Source organism: Panthera onca, chromosome A1 (genome assembly GCF_046562875.1).
Source record: "Panthera onca isolate mPanOnc1 chromosome A1, mPanOnc1 haplotype 2, whole genome shotgun sequence".
NCBI classification, from domain to species: domain Eukaryota; kingdom Metazoa; phylum Chordata; class Mammalia; order Carnivora; family Felidae; genus Panthera; species Panthera onca.
Genome location: NC_138339.1, coordinates 141,624,249 through 141,650,080, shown reverse-complemented (window position 1 = coordinate 141,650,080; position 25,832 = coordinate 141,624,249). Strand labels below are relative to the sequence as shown.

The following is a 25,832-nucleotide window of genomic DNA, read 5'->3' as shown; positions in this document are numbered from 1 at the left end:
ATATGTTCAAAGCCACATCTTATAATTAAGCATGTACTTCACCCAGAAATACCAAAGAAAATGAACTCTCTGAAGAGACCAAATGGAAGCTGAACAGTAAGCCCCAAATGTAGGGGCCAGTAGGTTAAGAGAATTGCTGATGTAAATGATACTGTGTGCATAAAAAAGTGTCTGACTAATGTGGTGATAAGGGATAATAATAGTTATTATTCTAAATGCCTTAACTCTGATATTTCAAATGCTTTAAGATTCTATTCTAAATGCTTAAACTCTGGTATTTTAATCCTCACAACAATGTAATAAGGTAGTGCTGTGATTATTCACATTTTATAAATGAGGCAGTTGAGCAATCAGGAGTCGAAGTAATTTGTCCACAGTTACATAGTTAGGGATGGATCTGGGTTTATTGTATCATCTGATTCCAGAGTCTACCCTGTTAAGTTCTTTTCAGAGAGGTGTCCTATCTACTTGATGCTGTTTTAATTCCATGTTATTCAATCCACAAAACAAACATTGACCAAAGGAAAGTGAGAATCAGCTGTGAATAACAGTCATTCCAGCATAGAATAGTACGTTAAATGTTTCTCATTTTCTAAGGAAAGATCATGGGTAATAGCTAGAGAGCAAAAATAATCAGAAAAATAGCATTTTCCATAAAACATTTTTTCTTACCTTTTTTAAAAATAGGTGTTTTAATCATAGAAAATATGTGCTTATTATAAAAAATAGTGAAGTGATAGAGTTGTTAGGAGAAACAACGAAAGAAAAAACCTATTTCCTCCAACCCTAAAGTCTTAATTGTGCTTCTGTGAGTCCCATAAAGAGTTGAGACTTCCTTATGACAGATATGGCACACGCATTTCTGATAATCATTATATAAACATATTTATATTTCCCATGAACATTATTTTTGACATTTATTCAGGCCTGTCTACTAGTCATTTTGCCTGGGCGTTTCACTCGGTAGCAGAGGAGGAACTGCTGAGCATGCTGCCGGCCATGCAGAAAGATGATCCCACCTGGTCGGAACTGAGAGCCATGGGCGTGGGGTGGTGGGTCCGGAACACCCGCACCTTACGCAAGTGCATAGAAAAGGTAAGTTGTATTTTATTGTGGTAGAAAAATGAAGTAATTAATGTATTTTAGGTGTTGCTTTAAAGAACATTCCTTACTCCCTTTCTTGTTTCTATTTTTTAAGTGAATCAGTAAAATGCTTTGAAATAGCCATGATATTTCAAAATATCTCATTAATACAGGATTTTAATGTTTATATTCTAATTCTTCTATTGTAGTTGATACATTTACTTAGTATGTGTCTGATTTTTACAAAATGATGTGTATACATCTTGGAAAAGTAAAATAGTACTGAGGAGCTTGTACTGAAGAGCATTGTCCATGTGTTCCCACCTCTCTGTGTCTTTGGAGGCCACCACCCTGAATTACTTTTGAAATTATAAAAAATGCATGCGTTCAAGTGTAAAATACGTGTATATGTGTGCGTATGTATACATAAACATCCATGCATTCGTGCACATATTTTCTTAATTCATTGGTCATTGAAATAATGTGTGTCGGTGTGGTATGTGAGAGAAGTTATTTTGTTTGTTTAAAAATTGTTTCCGTGAAATTTTGACCAACATTTTCTAATTATAGGTAGCTAAAGCAGCCTTTTATAGAAAGAATGATCCTTTAGATGCTGCCATTTTTTACCTTGCAATGAGAAAGAAAGCTGTGATTTGGGGCTTATATAGGTAGGTAAGAAAACTGCTTCAAAATGGAAAACTTTTCGTAAGGAACAAGTGTATGAAATAAAGTCAAGATTTGTTGTTCTTGTTAATTGTGATTCATGTACATTCTTAGTTACTTTTGTGTTTAGGGAGACATTCATAGGAAAGAAGCCCAAGTGTTTTCCAGAATAGAAAAATCTTGATGATATCACTTTAGGTTTTAGGTTTATCAGTCCAGGAAACCATTTTCTTACTTATTGTAAGAACTTCTCATGGTACTTCTTTGGAACAAAGAACTAAACCAAAGGCTTGTCTCTGTAGTGGGGAAGAAGACGAATTGGTGGAATCTGGAACAGGCATCTACCCTCTGCCCTATTATAGATTCATGGACCAGGCTATCCCTCCAAACTACCCTCCTCCTGTGGGCCCTGACCCCACTCTTGAGCAAGGATCACTTGGAATTTTCTCTTTCACTTGTTCTCAGCAAGACTTGATAAACATGATTACTAAAAATAGTTCACCATTTATTTCACACTCTGTTCCACGTGAATCTATATGAATACAACTTTGAGGGGAAAATCATGGGCACCAGTCAGTTTTCTCAGAGACTAGATCTTTTAGGATTGTTTTGAATCAGGATAAATTCCTTAGGTTTTGATCACCAGTAATCCTCCAGTGGGCAGGCAGATGTATAGTAATCCATACATGGGCAAGTGTTTCCTTTGAGTCTTAACTTGTAAATGGCTAACTTTATAAAATTGGTTCTGACTGTGGAAACATTGTGCTTCAAAATTTTCATACATTTTTTTTTCTTTATAGATCCCAAAAAGACACCAAGATGACACAGTTTTTTGGACACAATTTTGAGGATGAGAGATGGCGTAAAGCAGCTTTAAAGAATGCCTTTTCTTTGTTAGGCAAACAAAGATTTGAACATTCTGCAGCATTTTTTCTTTTAGCTGGTTGCCTCAGAGATGCAATTGAGGTAATGATGAAACTTTTTTAATAAAAGCATTGTTGGGGTGCCTGGATGGCTCAGTTTGTTGAGTGTCTGACTTTGGCTTGGGTTGTGATTTCGCAGTTTGTGTGTTGGGACATGATTTCGGACGTCAGGCTCTGTGCTGGCAGCTCAGAGCCTGGAGCCTGCTTCAGATTCTGTGTCTCCCTCTCTCTCTGCCCCTCCCCTGCTTGCACTCTGTCTCTCTCTCTCTCTCCCAAAAGTAAATAAACATGAAAAGAAGCATTGTCAGCCTTTTAAGCTTTTTATGTAGGCTTAAATTTTTATTTTTTAATTTGATTTAAGAATAGCAGAAATTGCATAAGGTTAATAAATACATAGTAATATTTAATAGTGACTTTTAAAAATCCTATCATCTAGGGGTGCCTGGGTGGCTCAGTTGGTTAAGTGTCTGACTTCAGCTCAGGTCACGATCTCACAGTTCAAGCCCCACATCAGGCTCTGTGCTGACAGCTCAGAGCCTGGAGCCTGTTTCCAGTTCTGTGTCTCCCTTCTTTCTCTGCCCCTCCCCTGCTCACACTCTGTCTCCCTCTCTCTCAAGAATAAATATTTTTAAAAATTTCAGATACTAACAGTGCTTTTTTTTTTTCATCTGTTATTAGTGAGTCAGTCGAGTTTATCTTAAAATGAAAGATGCTTCTGCTTATTGATAACCAGTATTTCTCTTTTTGAAGGTATGTCTTGAGAAACTGAATGACATTCAGTTGGCTCTTGTAATAGCAAGACTCTATGAGTCTGAATTTGATACATCTGCAACATATAAATCTATTTTACGTAAAAAAATTTTGGGAATTGATTCTCCTGTCAGTGAACTCAATTCATTGAACATAAGTATGCATTATGATCCTTTTCTTCGGAGTATGGCATATTGGATTTTGGAAGATTATAGTGGTGCTCTGGAAACATTAATAAAGCAACCAGTCAGAGAGGATGATGGTAAGCTGCATTTCTAAGATGTTAATAATACAGAGTTGTTTTAGTATTTGCTGGGTGCAGAACACACTGTTGGGTGCTAAGGGTAATACAAAGCAAGTTGAAAACATGGTCTAAGACTTTTAAGATTTAGTTGGGGACACAGAGTTATGTATATACAGTTTTTTTTGGTTTTTTTTTTTTTAGGAAAATCCTTTTTTCAGAAAAATCCTTTGAAAACCAAGAACTTTGGATTTTCTGTTTTTATAAAATCAGTGTATTCGACATAAATATTATCAACATTTGAATATAAATTTTGAGGAAAGTAGTGATAGAAAATCCATTTTTCTCAGGTGCAAGTTTGTGTGTTAATTAGTTTCGGAATTTTTATAATAAAAATACATTCTTTAAAGAAAGTTGACAAGTGATAGGATTAGTTTTTTATGAGATGAGTGAGGTAGAGAATTTTTTATAATTTACTTTTTTTAAGATCTCCTTTTGTTTTAGAAATCCCTTTTGCTTAAGCTTTTCTAGAGGTTAGTATAAAATGGAATCTTTGTATCAAATCATATAAAAATGATGGGATATGCTTTTCAAATATTTTTCCATAGGTAGAATTGAATTATTTGTAATAGCTGGTATCCTTGGTGTCAGTCATATCACTTGAAGTACTAATTGGAAAAGATTTTAGTTGATAGGTTTTTACATAGCATCATTTAATGAGGAATATCACGAGTCTTACTGTGAGAGAATTGTGAGAAAGCCACGTTCAGTTGTTGAAATGTCCTGGCCATCTGAGCTAAAGATTTCCAAACTGACTTGTCTGTAATGAAAGGGGAAAAGAAAAGGCCTTTGCCGGTCACTTTTTTATACCTACTCATATTCATGTCAAAAGTGTATTTTGATTTGGGATTAATAAATGATCACATACTTTTAGAGTCAAATTCTCTATTCTAGAAGAAAATTTTAAAAGGTAATAGTGGCTTGGACTGGAATAATAAGAGCGGAGGCTCAGAAAAATGGTGGGATTTGGAATATAATTTTCAGGTAAACTAGGTAGGATTGGATGTGAAGGGAGTAAGAGTCAAGGATAACTCCTGGATTTTCAGCTTGAGGTAAATGGTATGAGGAAAACCAGGAGCAGGTTTGGGGGAGTGTTGTTTTAGATAGAGAATCCCTCTCTGATAAGCTGACCTTTGAACAGAGACCTGAGTGAGTTATCTAGTAGCTATCTGGATAAAGAGTGGTTTAGGCTAAGAGCACACTAGATAAAGAGACCTTGAGGAAAGAGTATCTGCATGTAAATGGAAATGTAATGTAGGCCTTTGGATATAGCAGTCTAGATGTACAGGATGAAGTTGGGCTTGAAAAAGATGTGCAAGTTACCAATGTCTAGATGGTATTTGAAGCCTTGGCACTGTATGAGTTCACTCAGCGAGTGTAGACAGAAAAGAAGCCAAGCACTGAACTCTAGGATACTCTTAACATCCTCAAGTAGAGAAGATGAGGAAGATTTAGCACAGCAGACTGGGAAGGGATGTTGAGGGAAGGAGGAGAATACGAACTATGGGTGTGTAAGTGGATGTTCAAATAATCTTAAATTATTACCTGAAGAGGCGGAAATCAGTATAACCTCCATTCTCCTTTTATGTTAAAACACTTTCATGACAAACGTGTTCTTGTCTGTTCAATGCCATGTGTGAGTGTGATCTCTTAGTAAAATTCTGTCAAAAGACCAGGTGGGTAAAGGTGCCATAGAGAAAAAGGACTGCAGTACAACTCTTGAATTTTTCTTAGCTGATAAACTTAATTTACTTTCAGATCAAGTCATGATGTCAGCCTGTAATCCTGCAGTTTTTAATTTCTACAATTATCTAAGAACGCATCCTCTGTTGCTGAGACGTCATTTTGGATCATCTGATGTATTGTCTACACACATGAGTTTAACGGGAAAAAGTGAACTGGCAGGAACAATCAATTTAAGTGAAAGAAGATTATTTTTTACTACTGCCAGTGCTCATTTAAAAGCTGGCTGTCCTATGTTAGCTTTGGAAGTATTATCAAAGATGCCAAAAGTAATCAAGAAAACAAAACCTTTTTGTAGAACATCGAGTTTTCTGGATACTAGTAAAGACTATTCTCCTTCTTCTCCAGTGAACTTGGATGCAAGGGAAGATAAGTCTTCTGCTGTTGATTGGTCACAGTCAGTGATGAATGGTTTTGGATCTTCTTCAGAGGGTTCCTCAGAGAAGCAGACAAACTCCACTCTTTCTTTCGACTGGAGCCAACCAAGCGTTGTATTTCAGGATGACTCTTTAGAATTAAAATGGGACAGTGATAACGATGAAGAAAATGATGATCTCCCTATTTCAATGAAAGAACTGAAACCTTTACAGAGAAAAACGGTGAAAAAAGTAGATGAAACAAGTTCTAATTATACAGACACTCTCAGCACACTAGATGAAAATGATATTTTGAGTCCATCAGAAGACATAATTGCAGTTCAGTTAAAATTTAGAGCATGTTTAAAGATTCTCACCGTAGAACTTCGTACTTTATCTACTGGCTATGAAATAGATGGTGGAAAATTGCGTTACCAACTCTACCACTGGCTTGAAAGAGAGGTAATAGCTCTTCAGAGGACCTGTGACTATTGTTCAGATGGAGAAGAATTACAGTCTGCCCTGGACGAAAATGGAGATGGATTTGGATTAAATGAAGATTCTGAAGATTTGCTTCAGCAAACAAAAGTGAAACAACTGAGAGAAAATTTTCAGGAAAAAAGACGGTGGCTTTTGAAATATCAGTCACTCTTGAGGATGTTTCTGAGTTACTGCATACTTCATGGATCCCACGGAGGGGGTCTTGCATCTGTGAGAATGGAGTTGATTTTGCTTTTACAAGAATCTCAGCAGGTATGTAAGTTACACAGTGGCCAGTTGAAATAGTACACACATGAGAAATGGTTTTTGATACTGCTCTTTTGGTTTTTAAGTACTAAAGTTGTTGATTTTCTTCATTATGGTTGCTTTAAGGAATACCGTTTTGTGTTAGGAGTTTGTAGCGTAGTGTGTGTATAATGGTTTCAGGATCATTCTCCGTCAAGCCCTGTGATCTGCTGCATTCATACTCTGCATTCTTACGTGAGTGCCTTGTGAGGTGATGAACTTCTCCTTAGGATAAAAGGGTATTGTCCCCTCATTTTCCTCTATAATTGGTGGAATGTTGACCTCCTCAGGTCCTAATTCTGTAATCTGTTATGCTTTTAATTTTGAATTATTTTGAAGTTTTTCCAAGAGATTTCTGAAATAGTAAAGTAGTGAATTACCACTTTAAATAGATGATTAACCTTTTTTTTCCCATTGTTTTTAAGGAAACATCAGAACCCATATTTCCTAGCCCTCTGTCAGAGCAAACCTCGGTACCCCTCCTCTTTGCTTGTACTGCCAGTGCCAAAACAGTAGTTGCCAATCCATTACTGCACCTTAGTAACCTCACACATGATATTCTGCATGCCATAATAAACTTTGATTCACCACCCCATCCTGACATCCAGAGCAATAAGGTAAGTATGCTTGGTTCATTCTTTTAACTTACCTGTATATTATGATAAAACCGAAAGCTAAGTGTTAAGAAACACTTATTAGAAGCAATTTTAAACATCAGACTGTACATAGGGATTGTCACGTTACTAAGTTTATATTTTTTGATCAAAGAGAACTTGGGGTTGTAGGCCAGGCTGACCTCACTTGTATTCTCATACCCAATAGGGTACTTCAATTTTGAATTTAGTTATTTAGTGTTATTTAGCCACTTTATTAAGATAAGAGTAATAGGTGTGTATGCAGATAGATGAGTAATTCTTTTAGCATTACAATTAGGGGAGAAGCTGATTGATTTTTAGAAATAGGAACTAAGTATTATGGTATAAAATTAAAGTTTTCCTTTATTAATATTAAAACATTACATATTTTAAGGATATGTGATTCTTAAATTGACTCCAAACTTACTGAATCAGTGTGTGAGAGTGAGTCCCAAGATTTTTAATCCCAGGTGATTCTGATGCATAAGTAATCACATGGTTATCTAGTCAAGCACATCATCTTTTCATCATCACCACTGTACTTTATGTACAGTTAATATCACATTCCATGTTTCATCTTTACTCTCCAAGCATACTGAAATCCTTTAAAGTATGACCAAGTTTGGACTCCTTTTCTCTTAATAGTCTGTCGTCTGGTTCTCGCCCACCTCTCAGGCTGCGATATCATACCAGTTCAATATACTGCTTGCCTGATGTTGGCCTTTCCTACAGCCTTACCCTCTTTGATAACCTTAACCCTTGTAATTTAATTTTGCCACTTTTCCTGTCCTCCTCTAGTATAAATGCCCACATGGTATATGATACAGTAAGGAATTTAATTTTGTTGAGATTTTGCTCATTTTAGCTAAACTGTATCACATATTTAATTTTAATAATGAGCATACACTTGGTATATCAGTTTGCTTTTGCTGCTTAAGAACCACCCTGAAACATTAGTAACTTCAAATGGCCATCATTTATTTTGCTCATGATTCACTGGGTTGGCTCCTCAGTTCTAATTTGGGCCACCTGGACTGACTGATGTCTGGATATTTTCATTTGTCTTCCGTCAGCTGGTACGTTGGCTGGATTCTGGATTAGGATGGCCTTATTTGCATTTTGGGTGGTTGGCACACTATTTCCAGGGATGACAGGAGAATCTGGATCATACGGGTCTCATCCACTATCAACCAAGCCTAACGTATTGGTCTAGGTTCTCTAGAAAAACAGAACAGAACAAATAGGACTTGTGTATGTATATGTACAGAGCAGTTGCCTTACATAACTATGGGAGCTGAGAGGTCCTAAGATTGGCTGTCATCAAGGTGGAGACCCAGGACCTATTGTGTAGTTCAAGTCTGGGTCCAGAGACCTGACAACCAGAAAAGCCAGTAGTATAAGGTACAGTGTGAGAGCCAGTAGGCGTGAGACCCAAGAGGAGCAAGTGTTTAAAGGCAGGACAACACCAATGTTCCAGCTCAGTACAGCCAGGCAGAAGTTCCCTTATATTCAGCTTTATTCTGTTTAGGTCTTCACCTGATTGGGTGAGGCCCGCCCACATTAGGGAGGGCAGTCTGCTTTACTGAGTCTGCCACTTCTACCCGTGTTAATTTCATCCCACATCACCCTTACAGACATAACCCAGAATGTCTCCCCGAATGTCTGGGCACCCCATGGTCCAGTTAAGTTGATGCATAAAATTAACCATCCCACCTAGATTATTTTACATAGTGGTTGCAGGGTTTAAAGAGCAGCAATAGGAGAATTTGCAAGGCCTCTTGAGGACTAGGTTCAGAACTCATGTAATGCTTTGCCTTCTTGGTCAAAGCAAGTCACAAGGCCAACCCAGGTTCAGTAAGTAGAGAAATAGACTCCACTTTTTGATTGGAGAAACTTAAAAATATTTTGATCATTTTTGCAATTTCCCATATGTGGTTTTTGTTGTCTTCTTTTAATATGATGATATCCTTGATTTTTGGTTTTAATCTGTGACTCTCCCATTTTTATCTGCATCCAAGACTGTCCTACTTCATAATTAGATCAAGAACCTGGTCTCTTTTAAATTTAAATCCAAGTTAGTTGATGTATAGTGTAATAATGGTTTCATGAGTCGAATTTAGTGACTGATCACTTACATACAATACTCAGTGCTCATCACAAATGCCCTCCTTAATGTCCATCACGCATCTAGTGCATCCCCACTCTCCTCCGTTCCAGCAACCCTCCATTTGAAGAACTTAGTCTTTTAATAGTCTAATCTAGTTTGCTTTCTGACCTGGGTTATGCTTGTCAGATCTACTTCTTTTACTGCTTGTCATGCCATGTTTAGAGCCTTTTCTTCCTCAGTGCAAATGTTTGCCCTTCAGTTGCTGTCTTTCATACCTTCTTTTTTCCCTAAATAATTTCCCTCTCTTTAGGTTCCTTGCTTTCTCTAGTAGCTAGAATATGTGGTAGCATATTCTTAGTGACCTATCCATAGGTAAACTGTTATTTACCAGACTGAGCTTTTACATATTTTGTTTGAAGAAGGTTGAGTCTTGAAGGGCTTTCTTTTTCTTTTTTTATTTATTTTATTTTTTTAATGTTTATTTTTCAGAGAGAGAGAGCGTGAGTAGGGGAGGGGCAGAGAGAGAAGGAGACACAGAATCTGAAGCAGGCTCCAGGCTCTGAGCTGTCAGCACACAGCACAACATGGGGCTTTGAACTCTTGAACTGAGAGATCATGACCTGAGCCAAAGTTGGATGCTTAACCAACTGAGTCACCCTGGTGCCCCAAAGGATTTTCTTTTAATACATGGCTGATGCACTACTGAATAGCTAATGTCTTTTCCCATTTGCTCTTAAAATAGAAATTAGGTAGCCTATGTGTGTTTTATGTTATCTGCCCACAGCCTTAGTGTTTTTAATTTGTCTGTAGTGAGACCTGTATAGGCATAAATGAATGTTAAGGAAAAAAAGGAAATAGTTCATAAGGACAGAATAGTTTTTTCCACTTTTTTATAATGCTTATTATAGTTGGTCTTGAAACAAGTTTGATTTTTTAAAAGTTATACTTAAAGTAATTTTGTGGTTTTTTTCCAGGTATATGTAATGCATACTTTAGCAGCCTCACTTTCTGCTTGTATTTATCAGTGCCTTTGTGGTAGTCATAACTGCAGGTAAATATCTTTGTGAAATTGAGGAATGCTTATAGTAACTGGTGACATTTCAGAATTTATATGCTCTAGATTTAGAAAAACTGTTTATGACAGTGTTTTAAATAGCACAGAAAGCATTTGAACTGAAGAGTACTTTTTTTCCCAGCTTTGAAATTTTGGTATATGCCTTTCTGGTAAATGAATACCAAGTAGACCCTTGTCAGTATAACTCATTTAACTAACTTAGGAGTCATGGTGTGCACTGAGATAAGTTCTCCTTTCTTAAGATCATTCTAGTTAAAGACATACATGTGAGCTGATAAGTGATATATATAGCATGACATTGTACTTGAGGCATGAGTATAATGGTATAGTTACATTGTCATTATATGCAATTGTATATAACTACATACTGTTATGTGTAATGTATATCATACAATTATAGTATATATGATGTAAGATAGTAAAAGGCTCAGGGAGCCCAAAGGAGGGAGTAAGTGACTTGGAATTGAGAAAAATTTCACAGAAGAATGATGTTGGGGCACCTGGGTGGCTTAGTTGGTTAAGCAACCAACTCTTGATTTCGGCTCAGGTCTCATGATTCATGGGATCGAGCCCCGTGTCAGGCTCTGTGCTGACACCATGGAGCCTGCTTGGGATTCTCTCTCTCTGTCTCTCTGCCCCTCCCCCACTCACACACTCTCTCTCAAATAAACTTCAAAAAAGAGTGATGTTGGCACAAAAACAGACACTCAGATCAGTGGAACACAATAGAGAACCCAGAAGTGGACCCACAAATGTATGGCCATCTAATCTTTGACAAAGCAGGAAAGAATATCCAATGGAATAAAGACAGTCTCTATAGCAAGTGGTGCTGGGAAAACTGGACAACGACATGCAGAAGAATGAACCTGGACCACTTTCTTACACCATACACAAAAACAAACTCAAAATGGGTGAAAGACCTAAATGTTAGACAGGAAGCCATCAAAATCCTCGAGGAGAAAGCAGGCAAAAGTCTCTTTGACCTTGGCCGCAGCAACTTCTTACTCAACACGTCTCCGGTGGCAAGGGAAACAAAAGCAAACATGAACTCTTGGGACCTCATCCAAATAAAAAACTTCTGTACAGTGAAGGAAACAATCAGAAAAACTAAAAGGCAATGATGGAATAGGAGAGGATATTTGCAAACAACATATCAGATAAAGAGTTAGTATCCAAAATCTGTAAAGAACTTGTCAAACTCAAAACCCAAAAAACAAATAACCCAGTGAAGAAATGGGCAAAAGACATGAAGAGACACTTGTCCAAAGAAGACTTCCAGGTGGCCAACTGACACATGAAAAAATGCTCCACATCACTCATCATCAGGGAAATACAGATCAAAACCACAATGAGATACCACCTGACACCTGTCAGAATGGCTAACATTAACAACTCAGGCAACAACAGATGTTGACAAGGATGCCGAGAGAGAGGATCTCTTCTGCACTGCTGGTGGGAATTTAAACTGGTGCAGCCAGTCTGGAAAACAGTATGGAAGTTTCTCAGAAAATTAAAACTAGAACTACCCTATGACCCAGCAATTGCACTACTAGGTATGTATCCAAGGCAACAGGTATGCTGTTTCGAAAGGACACATGCACCCCAATGTTTATAGCAGCACTATCCACAATAGCCAAAGTAGGGAAAGAGCCCACATATCCATCGATGGATGAATGGATAAAGAAGATGTGGTATATATATATATATACAATAGAGTATTACTCAGCGATCAAAAAGAATGAAATCTTGCCATTTGCAACTATGTAAATGGCACTAGAGGGTATTATGTCAAGCGATATTAGAGAAAGACAAGTATTATAAGACTTCACTCAAATGAGGACTTTAAGATACAAAACACATGAACATAAGGGAAAGGAAGCAAAAATAATATAAAAACAGGGAGGGGACAAAACATAAAATGCTTAAATATGGAGAACAAACAGAGGGTTATTGGAGGGGTTGTGGAAGGGGGGATGGGCTAAGTGGGTAAGGGGCATTAAGGAATCTACTCCTGAAATCATTGTTGTACTATATGCTAACTAACTTGGATGTAAATTTAAAAAGAAATTAAAAATGAAAAATAAAAATAAAAATAAAATGAAAATAATGTGTTTATGATTTTTCTCTTTATAGCCTAAGTTTCACTCTAATTTAGCTAGACTTTTAAAACATACTGTTTGACACTTAGGTATCTTTCCTTAGTGCTTTGAAATTCTTTCTTTTTTTTTTTTTTTATTTTATTTAAATTCCAGTTAGTTAACAAACAGTGTAATATTAGTTTTAGGTGTACAATATAGTGATTCAGCACTTCTGTACATCATCTGGTGTTCATCCTGCCAAGTGCACTCCTTAATCCCCATTACCTATTACCTATGACCATCCCCTCCCCCGCTCTAGTAAGCATCACTTCCTTCCCTGTGGTTACAAGTTTGTTTCTTGGTTTGCATCTTCTTTTTCTCCTATGATCCTTTGCTTTGTTTCATTTCTTTAAATATTTTGTCTTTTCTTTGTTCCTTATTAGACAGGTATTGGAACATAGAGGTTTCTTTTATTTTTGTTTTAGCTTTCATTTTATTCATTTTTCCTTCATTTCAGGAGAAATCCTAGCTTCGTTTTCCAGACACTAACTCATTCTTCAGCAATGTCCTTTTATTTAGCCTATCTGAGTTTGTGTTTTAGAAATTCTGTTTTTCATTTTTAAGATCTCCTTGTTGATTTTAATAACCACTTTTATTTTTATAACTTATAGTCTTTATTTCTTAATTGTTTAAACCTCTCTGAGTATAAAGCACATTCTGTAATGTTCTGGTATATCTGCTTCCTTAGGTGCAGGTCATTCACAGAGTTTGTTGTTTCTTACATGATGTTACTCTTCCTTTGTGTTGATTTTTTATTGTTTTATGTGCTTGAATTCTCTCATGAGAGTGTAAACTTACTACTCTGCTTATGTATTCCCAAGATAGCTTCAACTTGATATCTTTGGCCTTCGTCCTCCAAGAGTTCATTTTCTTGTCATTGAGTGTGGCTTTATTTTCATCAGTATATGTTTAATTTTTTTTAAATGTTGATTTTTGAGAGAGGGAGAGACAGAGCATGAGTCAGGGAGGGGCAGAGAGAGAGAGGGAGACACAGAATCTGAAGCAGGCTCCAGGCTCTGAGCTGTCAGCACAGAGCCTAATGTGGGGCTCAAACTCAAAAACTTTGAGATTATGACCTGAGCCAAAGTCGGACGCTTAACCAACTGAGCCACCCAGGCGCCCCTCTGTTTACTTAGTTTTAAGCTTAAAGTGCCATTTACTTGGAGAAACTTATCCTGACTTCCCAAATTGTGTACCATGTTACTCTGTTTTGCTTTTATAGCCCTGTATGTGTAGATTTTGTCTTTAAAAGCAATATAATAAAATGATTTGTGTCTGATACCTCCACCAGAGTGTAAATTTCATGGAGACAGAAACCACATTTTTAATTATATCCCTGGTACCTGGTGCATATACCTGATGTAACCTATCCTGATGTAGGGCTGACTAGCCATTAAATATCACACTGAACCTACACTGACTTTCTTTTCAACTAGATAATCTTGTTTTGAAATTTGATTGAATAGCTTGTAGTTTGTGGTCAATAGGAATTTAGTTTTCTCATTTGTACGTATTCTGTGTCTTTCACTAAATACTTAAAACATCACATGTGTTTTAATTTAGAAAATTTGCACGTTTACCCTCAAAGGATACTTGGTTTTAACATAACACTAGACTATAGATAACAGTACTTAGATCAGTAATAACAGTATAACTAATAAACTTATATTTAAGATACCCTAGAAGTTAGATCTAAAATATGGAAATAATACATATGAAATTCATTTTAGATCATTGTATGTTATGTTTACTGTTTTATTATATTGTTATTGTAAATTATTCTTATTTAAATGTTTTCTTCCTGTAGTTCATTTCAAACAAATCAGTTTACTGGAATGATGTATCAGACAGTATTGCTTCCCCATCGACATTCTTTGAAAACAGGAAGCTTAGACGAAGCAGTAACTCCTAATACAGCACCAGCACAATGGCCAGGTACAAATAATTTGTATATGTATATTTTTATATGTAAACAAATAATATATATAAATATACATATATGAGTTTTTTCTCAGCCTTATTGAATTAGATGAGGAAAAAGTACATTTGGCATAGTTTTGCTGTATGTTAGTAACTGTTGACATAACAGTTAACATTGTTAGAATTGATACCACTTGAGTATTTCCGATTTGTTATAAGTTATGTAGTTACTTAACATTGGTGTTTCCTTAGCCATTTTACTAAGATAACTCAAATGTTTTGTTATCACTTTTTATACTTTTGTTATAATAGGAGATCATTTGTCATGGCAATTAAATTTTGTCTTTCAGATTTATAGATCTTCATCATTTCTCTAACTTGAACAGATATCTCAGTGTTTGTGCATTAACTGTAATAACCTCTACTAGTCTGTGAATCTACAGAAGAAAAACTTTTAATTCTGATGTAATAAAGTTTTTTATATTTGATTTTTTTTTTTAATTTATTGTCATTAGTAGCTATGTTTGTTGTTTGTCCTAGGCATAACTTCTCTAATTCGACTTTTGAATTCTTCTGGCGAGGAAGCCCAGTCAGGGCTTACAGTTTTACTCTGTGAGATTCTCACAGCAGTGTATCTTAGTCTCTTCATCCATGGCCTGGCGACACATTCTAGTAATGAACTATTTCGGATTGTGGCCCATCCTCTAAATGAAAAAATGTGGTCTGCTGTGTTTGGTGGAGGTGCGCATGTTCCCAGCAAAGAACAGACACACTCAAAACCTTTACCTGGTTAGTTTTTCATTGGTTTCATTTATTTATTTATTTTTAAGACTGGAACTTTATTTATTCATCTGAATGATAACTTTGTCAAGTGTAATGACGTTTTAACTTATTCACACAAAATTCTTATTACAGACCATTTTCTTAAAGCATGAACAAATAGTTTTATGGTGAAAACGCAGTATGAAGTTTCTGGTGCAGTTTCCAAACTTTACGATACTCATGCACCATTGATTAGAACTGTCTAATGTAATTTTCTTAAATCTTTTACTATTGAAATTATCATTTGTTTTGAAATATACTGTAACTGTGGTCTTTGTTCTATCCCAAATACAGATTCTCTCTTCTTTCTTTGGCAGGAAGGCACTTTGCTATGCCTAGCCCCCACCAGGTAGTGGTATTCTCCATGGAATGTGTGGGCTTTACCAAAGCTCTTTCAGCCATCAGTTCTCATAACCCTCCCAGTCTTGCAGGCAAGATACTAGCTTTAGAAATAGGCTTTTACAGTTCAGCTTGCTTTGTGTTTTTTTGAAGGGGTTGGGGTACCTTGGGCCCATTTTATTTTGTTTTGCACTTAACAGTAGAAAATTAAGAAATTTCCTTTATTTAATCAAGCCATATTTTTGATTTAAAACAATGATTAGCCTTTTAGAAACCACAATCTGCTCTTAAATTGTTTGTTTTGATGTTATCTATTCCTTACACTCTTAACATAATTTTAAATGTGTAGAAATAAACGTCAGTGCTAATCATGGTAAATCAGACTATGGCTTGAAATGACTGGAAAACATTTCAAAGTGGCTGCTTTATGTTTTGCATACTATGATTCTGGCCATTAGGGGATTTGGATTTCTAAGTGTTCATAATACCAGGAAAAGTAAATATTTTAAACAACTGTATTCCTATTTCTAAACTTTCTAATAGTAAAACTCTGTATATTGCATCTTGACCTGAAAAGAATCTTCATAATGCTTTCTACCTTTCTGTTAAGTTTTCTTTTTGTAATTTATTAGCCTGTGTGTGTTAATCTTAGTTTTCAAATTTTAAAAAATATTTTAATTTTTATAACCTGTTTTCTAATTTTTAAAGAGTAATTTCTCATGCTTTATTTTTTATATGGACAAAAAAAAGAAAAAGACTTAACTTCTCATGAAACTTGCCTGGGAATATATATACTTCAGATATCTGAATTCAGTTAAAGAAAAACCTTCAAAGTCTAAGAGGGGTGTATAAGATAGAGCTCTACTGAGATAAGCATTAAGCAAAAATGGTTCACTAATTCAGAACTTATTTAATGTGTTCTAAGAGAAAATTACTTAAAACTTTGATCTTATTAATGTGAAATGTTAAAAAGGAATAAATTCTAGCTATGGAATGTCCAAATACCTGTAAAAAATTAAAAATATTCTTACCAGTCACTATGTCTCAATTCCGACCAGTTCTTCTGAGCACAGATGTGTAAAGAACCTTACTCAAAGTCTAATAAGTTCATTGTTTAACCAGGTTTAGTTTTTCGTATACAAATACCATTACTTAAATTATCTTAGAGGTACCATCATAAACTGTATTTCACCAGTCACTGAAGTAAGTAAGTAAGTAAGTAAGTAAGGTGACCAAAAATTATCTGCATCTGTATATTTAATCCCTTGCGTTGGGACTTGGTAGCCAAATAACACAGAATACTTAAAATATGTAGTTCACTTAGTAGTAGGGCTGGATATAGCCTTACCCAGATTATGTAATGCTCATCTGTCTTTGAGAACCTAGAAACTCTTATAAACCAATCATTGATGTAGCTTAGTACTAGAAGAGGTATTTAAAAGTCACTATTTGTTTTCCTTCTTTTGGTCTAAATTCTAACTTTAATTTTCTTTGCACTAATGGTGTCATGAACTAAATTATATTTCTCTGTACAAGTCTTTTATATACTTAATGTACTAATTCTTTTAGCGACAAAGTTTAAAACTATGACTAAGTTTTGTAATGTGAGAACATGGTAGATGATTTCTATTAGAGTTTAGCTTGGCAGGTCAGAATTCTTAACAAAAATGTTATGTAATAAATCAGTAATTTATTTTTTAATCAAATTTAATTTTGGAAATTCCACATCATATGTTAAAGATTCATTTTTTTGTAATTAAAACTAGTGTAGATGTATGTTCATGGAGTTTGGAATTTTTTTGTTATGGTTAATTTTTAAAATAGACAATCAGGTAAGCAATAGCAAATTTCAAAAAATGATTTTTTTATGCTAACAGTTAGAAATCCATACTTTTGCTTTTTATTGCATATTATAAAGCAAAACTCTTTTATTTGAAGAATTTTTATTGTATTTTGTAGTAATATTTGCAGTTGTGAGAACTGTGAATTTTTATCTTGATAAAATTTTAGTAATTTTTTTTATGTCTCCAGCTTGAGGCATGAAATAAAAAATGAGTATTTTATTTGTAAGCCTGTTTTTTTTTTTTTAACTATGAGACTGCTAATGATGTTTTAGACATTTTAAAGTGTGTTTTTGCCTTTTGATTATTTATGTTAAATACGGATCAGAAAATCCAGATGTTTTACTTTTTTCCCCTCAAACTTGTATCAAAATAAAAGTTTTGTATTCAGTATTTAGTGATTGATTATACATGTCATTGCTATCCTTCCTTTAGCAAAATATACAAAATAGCAGCATTTCTTGACCAGAAAAGGTAAGACTTAAGCATTTTAAAATAGAAAACAGCTATTTAAAATATAGGTGAATATGCCAAATCCTTTTAATTGACTGTTTAAAAGTAGTATCATGGGACAGTTACCTCTAGATTTTTTATTATATAACCCTAGTGACAAAACATGCTTAACTAAGTCCTGCTTGGTTATGCTTAACAACAATGTGTGTACTTACTTATTTAAAATACATGTACTCTTTTGGGGCGCCTGGGTGGCTCGTCGGTTGAGTGTCCGACTTCGGCTCAGGTCATGATCTCACAGTTCATGGGTTTGAGCCCCGCATCAGGCTCTGTGCTGACCGCTTGCTCAGAGCCCGGAGCCTGCTTCAGATTCTGTGTCTCCTACTCTCTCTGCCCCTCCCCCATTCACGCTTTGTCTCACTCTGTTTCTCAAAAATAAATAAATGTAAAAAAAAAAATTAAAATAAAATACATGTACTCTTTTTGATCCAGATATTAAACAAATTTTGTTTTCTTCTTCCCCTTACCACTTACCTCCCGTGTCTGCTCCCCTTTTCACCCCTCCTTTTTTTTTCTTTGCCCTAATGCTTCTGCTTTCCCTCAGCCTCCTTCTCACTCTTCTCCACTCTCCCTCTACTCCTTTCTTCTTTTGCTTCTCTTCTTACCCTGTTTCTCTTCTCTTCCTTTTTTTCCCACCTCTACTCATTTAAAAAACTCAATGTAAGTAGTGGATTTACTTACTACTTAGATTTTATTTCCATATTCCATTGAATCACTTTGGACACCAACCACCTTGGCGACTACTCGCCCTATGATTTGGAGATAGATCACTACTTTCTACTAAGGTAGTTGTTTCTTTTTTTTTTTTTTTTTTTAATGTTTATTTATTTTTAAGAGAGAGACAGAGACAGAGTGTGAGCAGGGGAGGGGCAGAAAGAGAGGTAGACACAGAATCCGAAGCAGGCTCCAGGCTCTGAGCTGTCAGCACAGACCCCGACACAGAGCTTGAACTCACAAACCATGAGATCATGACCTGAGCCAAAGTAGGATGCGTAACCAACTGAGCCACTCAGGTGCCCCATTCATTGTTTTCTTTTTATAGATGCTTATGAAGCAGGTGCAAGGTAATGATCTGAGGAAGACCTTGAGAGTCAGTCTTTCTAAAATCTGGAAAATACCACCTGTCAGACATTTTTTTAGCATTAATTTTTTTTTCTTTGAGGATTAAGAAGTACCTTAAATTTACTATTCTTTTAATCTCCTGTTTTGGTCTTTTTCTTTTAAGAATCTTTGAAGTTTACCTGTAAAATCAAGTTTTACATATAATTTTCAGAATATTTGATTTGTGTTGGCATATGTTTGTACTTCTCAAACTTTTTGCCTAAAGTGGATGCTAAAGGAGAGTGAATACATATCTCTTAGGAGATCTCTTCCACTGAATTATCTTGCCAAAAGTAACAAATAGATTTGAAATCTATTTTATCTTGAACGTACATGACTTTTATCTTCTACATATCTTTGTTTCTTTCCAATGAAATGTTTTAAGTCATTATTTAAGTTACTTACCTTCATCCTCCCACCCCTTAAACTTTGGAGCTAAATTTGAAGGTCCGGGACCTTCAAGCCTCCTGAAGCTTCGTTGCAGTCTCTGGCACACTCATGAATAGTCTCATGGATAAGGTTGCCTTAGATTGAGGAGCAAGGAATGAGATCGTTCCTCCTGGTTACTTTGAGGTCAGGTTTTAAAAGAAATAACATTTAAGTCTAGGTTTAGAATATTAATTTTGTGTCTGATAAACAAACAAAAAAAGTTAATCTTATTAGCCGCCTTCTGTTTTGATTTTAATCAAAGCAATATATGTGCATGGTAGCAAATCTAGTAGTCCAGAAGAATTTGTGGGAAAAAGCAACGTTGTCTTTCTTACTTCTCTGTACCTCCTAGGTCCATTCTTCAACTGTAACTTCTTTAGCCATTTCTCCAGTTCTGTTGTGAATTCTTTTGGGAGTCATTTCCATATTTCCAAGAAAACCCCTGCGGAGTGAGGATAGGGGTTCTTAAGAGGGAAGGAAAGTGTATTTGCATGCTTAGTCCACTATCTTGACTTTAAAAGTACTTTTTTTCTTTCAAGATTTTATTTAAATTCAAATTAGTTAACATATAGTGTAATATTAGCTTCAGGGGTAGAATTTAGTGATTCATCGCTTGAATATAATACCCAGTACCCATCACAACAAGTGCCCTTTTCATTGCCCATCACCCATTTATCCCATCCCACCACCCACCTCCCCTCCAGCAACACTCAGGTGTTCCCTCTAGTTATTAGGCTCTTAGGGTTTGCCTCCCTGTTTTTATCTTATATTATTTTTCCTTCCTTTCCTCTGTGTTCATCTTTTTGTTTCCTAAATTCCTCTTATGAGTGAAATCATATGGTATTTATCTTTTTCTGACTGAACTAAGCATTTGCTTAGCATAATACACTCTAGCTCCATCCGTGATACTGCAAATAGCAAGATTTCATTCTTTTTGATGGCAGAGTAATATTCCGGTGTGTGTGTGTGTGTGTGTGTGTGTGCGCGCGCGCACACATGTACACACCATATTATCGTTATCCATTCATCAGTTGATGAACATTTGGGCTCTCTCCATACTTTGGCTATTGTGAATAGTGCTGTTCTGAACATTGGGGTTCATGTGCTCCTTTGAATTACCATTGTTATACTTTTAAAACGTACTGTGAATCCAAAACAGCTAAGAAATTTATTTTAAAAATTTATGTTAGTGCATGAACGGTAGTTTTTCCTTACCCACTTTCTAGCCTCTTTATATTTCTTATAATTCATAAACTCCATATCCAACTTCGTTTTCAATTCTAATACTGTTTTTTGTTGTTTTTTTCTTCTGTTACTGGTAAAGTATCCATTTACTCTCTCAGTAATAGAATAGTAGAGTCAGTTTTTATCCAAGGAGTGGCAGACGTCCTTGATATTTATTAGCATTTTCAAAAGTAAGCAGCCGAGCACTCAGCCACTATAGGTAGTCTCTCTTGGTACTTCACGACTGCTCTAACCTCGTGTGATTAAGCATAAAGTTGCCTTAGGTCTTGCTGTAATTGAAGGGAAAGGAAGGAGCATCTACACTAAGAACCAGCTACGGGTTATTTCTTGTTTGCTGGGAGGCACTGCTCAGGTCCTTTTACATTTATAGCATTTGAAATAACATAACATTCAGTACTGTGAATTTGTTTGCCATTTTTTTTCTGTCCTTGTTCATCAAAAATATTTTAAGAAGTAGTTTTATACTTCTGGCATTGAGTCTGTAACTTTAAACATTTACCCCCAGTGTGTGGTGACTTTCTTATTTTCATGTCAGTATCTGGGCTCCCCAGGCAGTACTTCCAAAGTTTTTTCTTTCTAAAAATTTTCTTAGGTTTTGCTTTAAAAACTCTGATTTTTTTTAATCCCGTGGCCATCTTGGCAAAAATGTGTTCATTTAGCATTGTTTGTAAGTTTTATTTTTCTAGAGATCCTTTATGCTTCTATGTTTATATGCCTTCTGATCTGAAAACAAAATTAAAAGCCAAATACTAATGTTAAAGTCAAATGATAAATTTATTTTAAACCACAGCATTAATTTTTTGAAAGGTAAAGAATACCTTTATATTCTAAATTTTTTACTTGATCAGAATTTGGTAGAACCACTGTTGAAGCTTTAGAATATATATAAATGTATGCAACAGGTATATTAGAAGAATGATCATTGAATATCAATTGCTTATAAAAACAAAAAAATGACACATTTTAATCTGATGGTTCCTTTTAAAATCATTTGAAAGGTTATGTAATAATCATAGCACTTTTTAGCAATCTTTTGGAATTTTATTCATTTTAGTTTCCTTTTATCTGAAATAATGAAATTAGTCTGTTAAACTCAGCTTGGCTGTAGCTTGATGTGATGCATGAGCATGCTGTTTATGCAAGCTGAGTAGCTTCCAACAATAAAACAAAATTGTATTACAGAACAAATATTTGCATTCCTTTGGGAGGTAAGTAAATTCTCACTGAAACCACTGAAGGAAAATATTGGGGTGTGCCTGATTGTGGAGTTGTTTGCCTGTTGATTAGACCTGTGCTTCTCTCTGGGAGATCCTTGGTTCTCTACTGGTGATTTGCATCTCGTGACTGACTTAGTATTTGTCAAAGATTTGTGTAACTTGTTTTTCTTTACTAAGGCCCTTAATACTCTAAAGCAAAATACTAAAAGAATACTGTTAAATGTTTAAAAGTTAAAACAACAAAGATTGCATTTTCTCCCTCGTATTTGTTATTCCACTGACCAGAAAATTCCATATGCAACCCATTTCCAGAAGTCTGAGTCAGCTTAATTAAGTTCTTACATATTTGAATTTTTTTAATATTTTCAGTGAAAACATATAGTTTTGTATGGAGATAAAAGGCCAAGGGATTACTAAAGAACCTCCTAAGTGAATTTTTGCTTTTAATTAATATTGACATCCCATGATATTCTTGGTCTTCCATGGTATTCTTAAACACAAAGTAGAAGGATATAGATAATTTTCTTTCATGATCTTAGCTCCATTGTGGACTCATTTATAAGTGGATATTATATCCTATTACCCACATATGCAATAGAAAAGTTAACATTCAGAGAATGAGAAATAAGTTGAGATAAAAGCAAAGATTGCTGTTGATGGTGATTTTTGTCTCACTTCTATTTTATTACCTTACTATTATAATAATTCACTTTTGTGTGTGTGCTTATTTGTAACCTTAAATCTTATATAAAGATAGGTGAAGTTAGTACACTGGAAATAGTGCTTACTTGAATAATACTTTATTTTTCTTTTTATTAGTTTCTTCACTTGTGGAAGAAGGAGAGAAACAGAACAAACGTTTTAGGCCATCAAAAATGTCTTGCAGAGAATCTGCCCCACCAACCTCTTCCTCATCACCAGTCAGCCAGGACTTACTGACAGTCAAAGAGAAGTTCATCCCACCGGAGCTCAGTATCTGGGACTATTTCATAGCCAAGGTAATAAAAGTGCCACCCAGAACAACACTTATGCAGTGAAATGGAAATGAAAATGTTTAAAATAATTGTAATTGCTGCTGCTTCCAAGTATTTTCCCACTCTGATTTAGAAAATTTTCATTTTATCAGGCTGCATAACCAAAAAAAAAACACAAAAAAAACAAAAAAACCCTCAAAAACATTTGGCCATTTCCAATCAGTTAAGGCAGTTCTTTGATAAGTTATGATTTCTTTATTTTAGATAAAATAGTTCTAGATGGAAAGATAAATTGGTCAGCACCTTAATGCTAATGTACTTGATTGTAATTAAGAAATCAAGATTGCTAGAAGCCACAGGGCCATTCCTGCTGTCGTTCCTTTTCTGTCCTACAGACAGTCCTGCACTGTTCTCGTATACACATTATAGTTGCTGGGTCCTTCAGTAAGTAACATGAGTCCCTCAACAACATGGCTTAAAGTTTCCACAATATATTAACTGTGAATAACTGCATAAAGTACAAACCTCCCTGCTGGCTCCTCAGTCCACAGTTCACTATGGAAATAACAGATGTACCTCATGTTCAGTGACCAATCACAACAGTTCTTTCAAAGTCTATTGGTGATTAGTACCTGTTAGTTCATATGCAGACAGAAAAGTGTGTTGCTGTCTTGGCTCCCATGATGAACTCAAGTGACGTTTTCTAAAGTTGCATAATCACAAGACGGAACTGGCTCACAAAGATGAAAGTGCAACACAACAGTGAAAGGTGGTAGCACTATAAGTGAAATTCAAATCAAATATAAATGAAGTTGTGAAAAAAATAGCTAATTGTGGGATCTCTGACATTACTGTCATTCGAGAGACTCTAGTGCAACCAGAAGACTTAGGGTAAGGCTGACTTGTCAACACGAATGAGGAAAGTGTGACAAAAAGATGACCATATTCTAGAGATAGTGAAATTGCCAAAAACAAAACAAACAAAAAAAACAATCTTCATGTTAGAGTAACTCCTGGTAATATTTCACGACGTTGAAGGTGCGAAGAAGAAAATGTTGGAAGCTGATACAAACTTGGAAACAAATATGATGACGATTTGCCAATGATTAGAAAAGATGTTTGCTGGGGCGCCTGGGTGGCGCAGTCGGTTAAGCGTCCGACTTCAGCCAGGTCACGATCTCACGGTCCGTGAGTTCGAGCCCCGCGTCAGGCTCTGGGCTGATGGCTCAGAGCCTGGAGCCTGTTTCCGATTCTGTGTCTCCCTCTCTCTCTGTCCCTCCCCCGTTCATGCTCTGTCTCTCTCTGTCCCAAAAATAAATAAACGTTGAAAAAAAAATTAAAAAAAAAAAAAAAAAAAAAAGAAAAGATGTTTGCTTTGTATCCTAAATTACAGAGTTAGAAGGCAGGGACTATTCAGAGTACTCTTGATAAATTTTTTATAAAGACATAAAACACTTAATTCTCAATATTTCTAATATTTTAATTACAGTGTTCTAAATAAATATTTTTACTATTTTTTCATTTCCTTATACATTTATTGCCTACCATAAGTGTTTTTAATGTTTTGAAAAATATTTTTCATAGTCATAGAATATTTGTAATTTTTCCTTTGTTTAATAAGATCGCCTTGGAGCACCTGGGTGGCTCAGTCAGTTAGGCATCTGACTTTGGCTCAGGTCATGCTCTCAACGTTGTGGGTTGGAGCCCCTCATCAGGCTCTGTGCTGATAGCTCAGAGCCTGGAGTCTGCTTTGGATTTTGTGTCTCCCTCATTCTCTGCCCCTCCCCCGCTAGTGCTCTCTCTCTCTCTCTCTCTCTCTCTCTCTCTCTCAAAAATAAACATTAAAAAAAAAAATGAAGAAACGTCAAAAAAGAGAAAAAAATTTAAAGATTGCCTCACAGTGACTTCAGCTTGCATGGTTGTTTTCATATTCCTGTGCTACCATGCACATGCAGAAAAGGCCTGAATGTATCTTCTCCTTTTCCTATGATCAGCCCGATCCCTAACATTCTCAACTTCCAGATGTTCTTAATATTTTGTTGTATTAATTGACACTGAACTATTTTCTGGTGACACCAGTCCCTCAGGCACGTTAAGCGTTAGCTTTTACTTTTCATTTATTGTACAATGCGTGGGCTAAAGACAGGTATCCGTATCTCCTTCTTCCTCATTGCCTTTTACAGAGTCATTCATTCATTCATTCATTCAACAAATGTTTATTGTTGCTATGGGAATATATATATGTCATCTTCATTTCTGAAGCACAGTTTGAGTTGATAAAGAATTCTTGATCAGCACGGCCTTCTTTAGCTCTCTGTGTTCCTGGACCTTGTTAAATTTCTGGCTGCTCTGCCCTTGTCCCACTTTATATCATAGCCTCAGGCTAATTGAGATGTTAGCCTTTCCTAGCTATTTGGTAATGAGATCTCTGTCATTTTTGACTGTGCCATTGGGGTGGAATTTTTATTAAAGTGTCAGCCCTTCTGGCCATGCAGCAGAGTTCTCAATCCTCACGGATGCCCTGCTGGCTCCAGTGGACCCCTCTCACACAGAGTGGCAGGGATGGAGTCGCAGAGACCCTGGCCAAAATGCCAGGTGCTTCTCTGTGTGTTGTATATATTGATCAATTTCCAGTTTCTTTTAAAGGACCTTTTTACAACATTGTTCAGTTTTCCTGTTGCTTTCTGGTGAGAGGACTTACGAAGCTCCTCACTCAGCTCTTTCAGAAGTTCTGCCGTCCGTGCTATTTCTTCACCAGGCTGCCCTAGACCAAAGTAACTTCAGACTTCCCACATCTCCTCCTCTGTCCTCACCCTTAACTAATGCCCTCATCTTACAAGTCATTAGAAAGGTAGAATCGCACAAAACTGT

General features: G+C 35.8%; 1 protein-coding gene across 3 annotated transcripts in view; it reads left to right on the top strand.

Annotated features, from left to right (window-relative positions):
* The window catches only part of DMXL1 (Dmx like 1), a 134,671-nt gene that overhangs the window by 63,420 nt on the left and 45,419 nt on the right, over positions 1–25,832 (top strand). For 2 of the 3 annotated variants that reach the window (XM_060636306.3, XM_060636305.3), the window contains exons 20-29: positions 926–1,095; positions 1,654–1,751; positions 2,547–2,712; positions 3,420–3,681; positions 5,479–6,572; positions 7,031–7,222; positions 10,322–10,398; positions 14,368–14,495; positions 15,021–15,269; positions 22,807–22,985. In XM_060636306.3, coding sequence (XP_060492289.2) covers positions 926–1,095; positions 1,654–1,751; positions 2,547–2,712; positions 3,420–3,681; positions 5,479–6,572; positions 7,031–7,222; positions 10,322–10,398; positions 14,368–14,495; positions 15,021–15,269; positions 22,807–22,985 — 2,615 coding nt within the window. Of the gene's footprint in view, positions 1–925; positions 1,096–1,653; positions 1,752–2,546; positions 2,713–3,419; positions 3,682–5,478; positions 6,573–7,030; positions 7,223–10,321; positions 10,399–14,367; positions 14,496–15,020; positions 15,270–15,619; positions 15,734–22,806; positions 22,986–25,832 lie in introns of all 3 variants that reach the window. The other variant, XM_060636303.3, reaches the window with a different exon arrangement.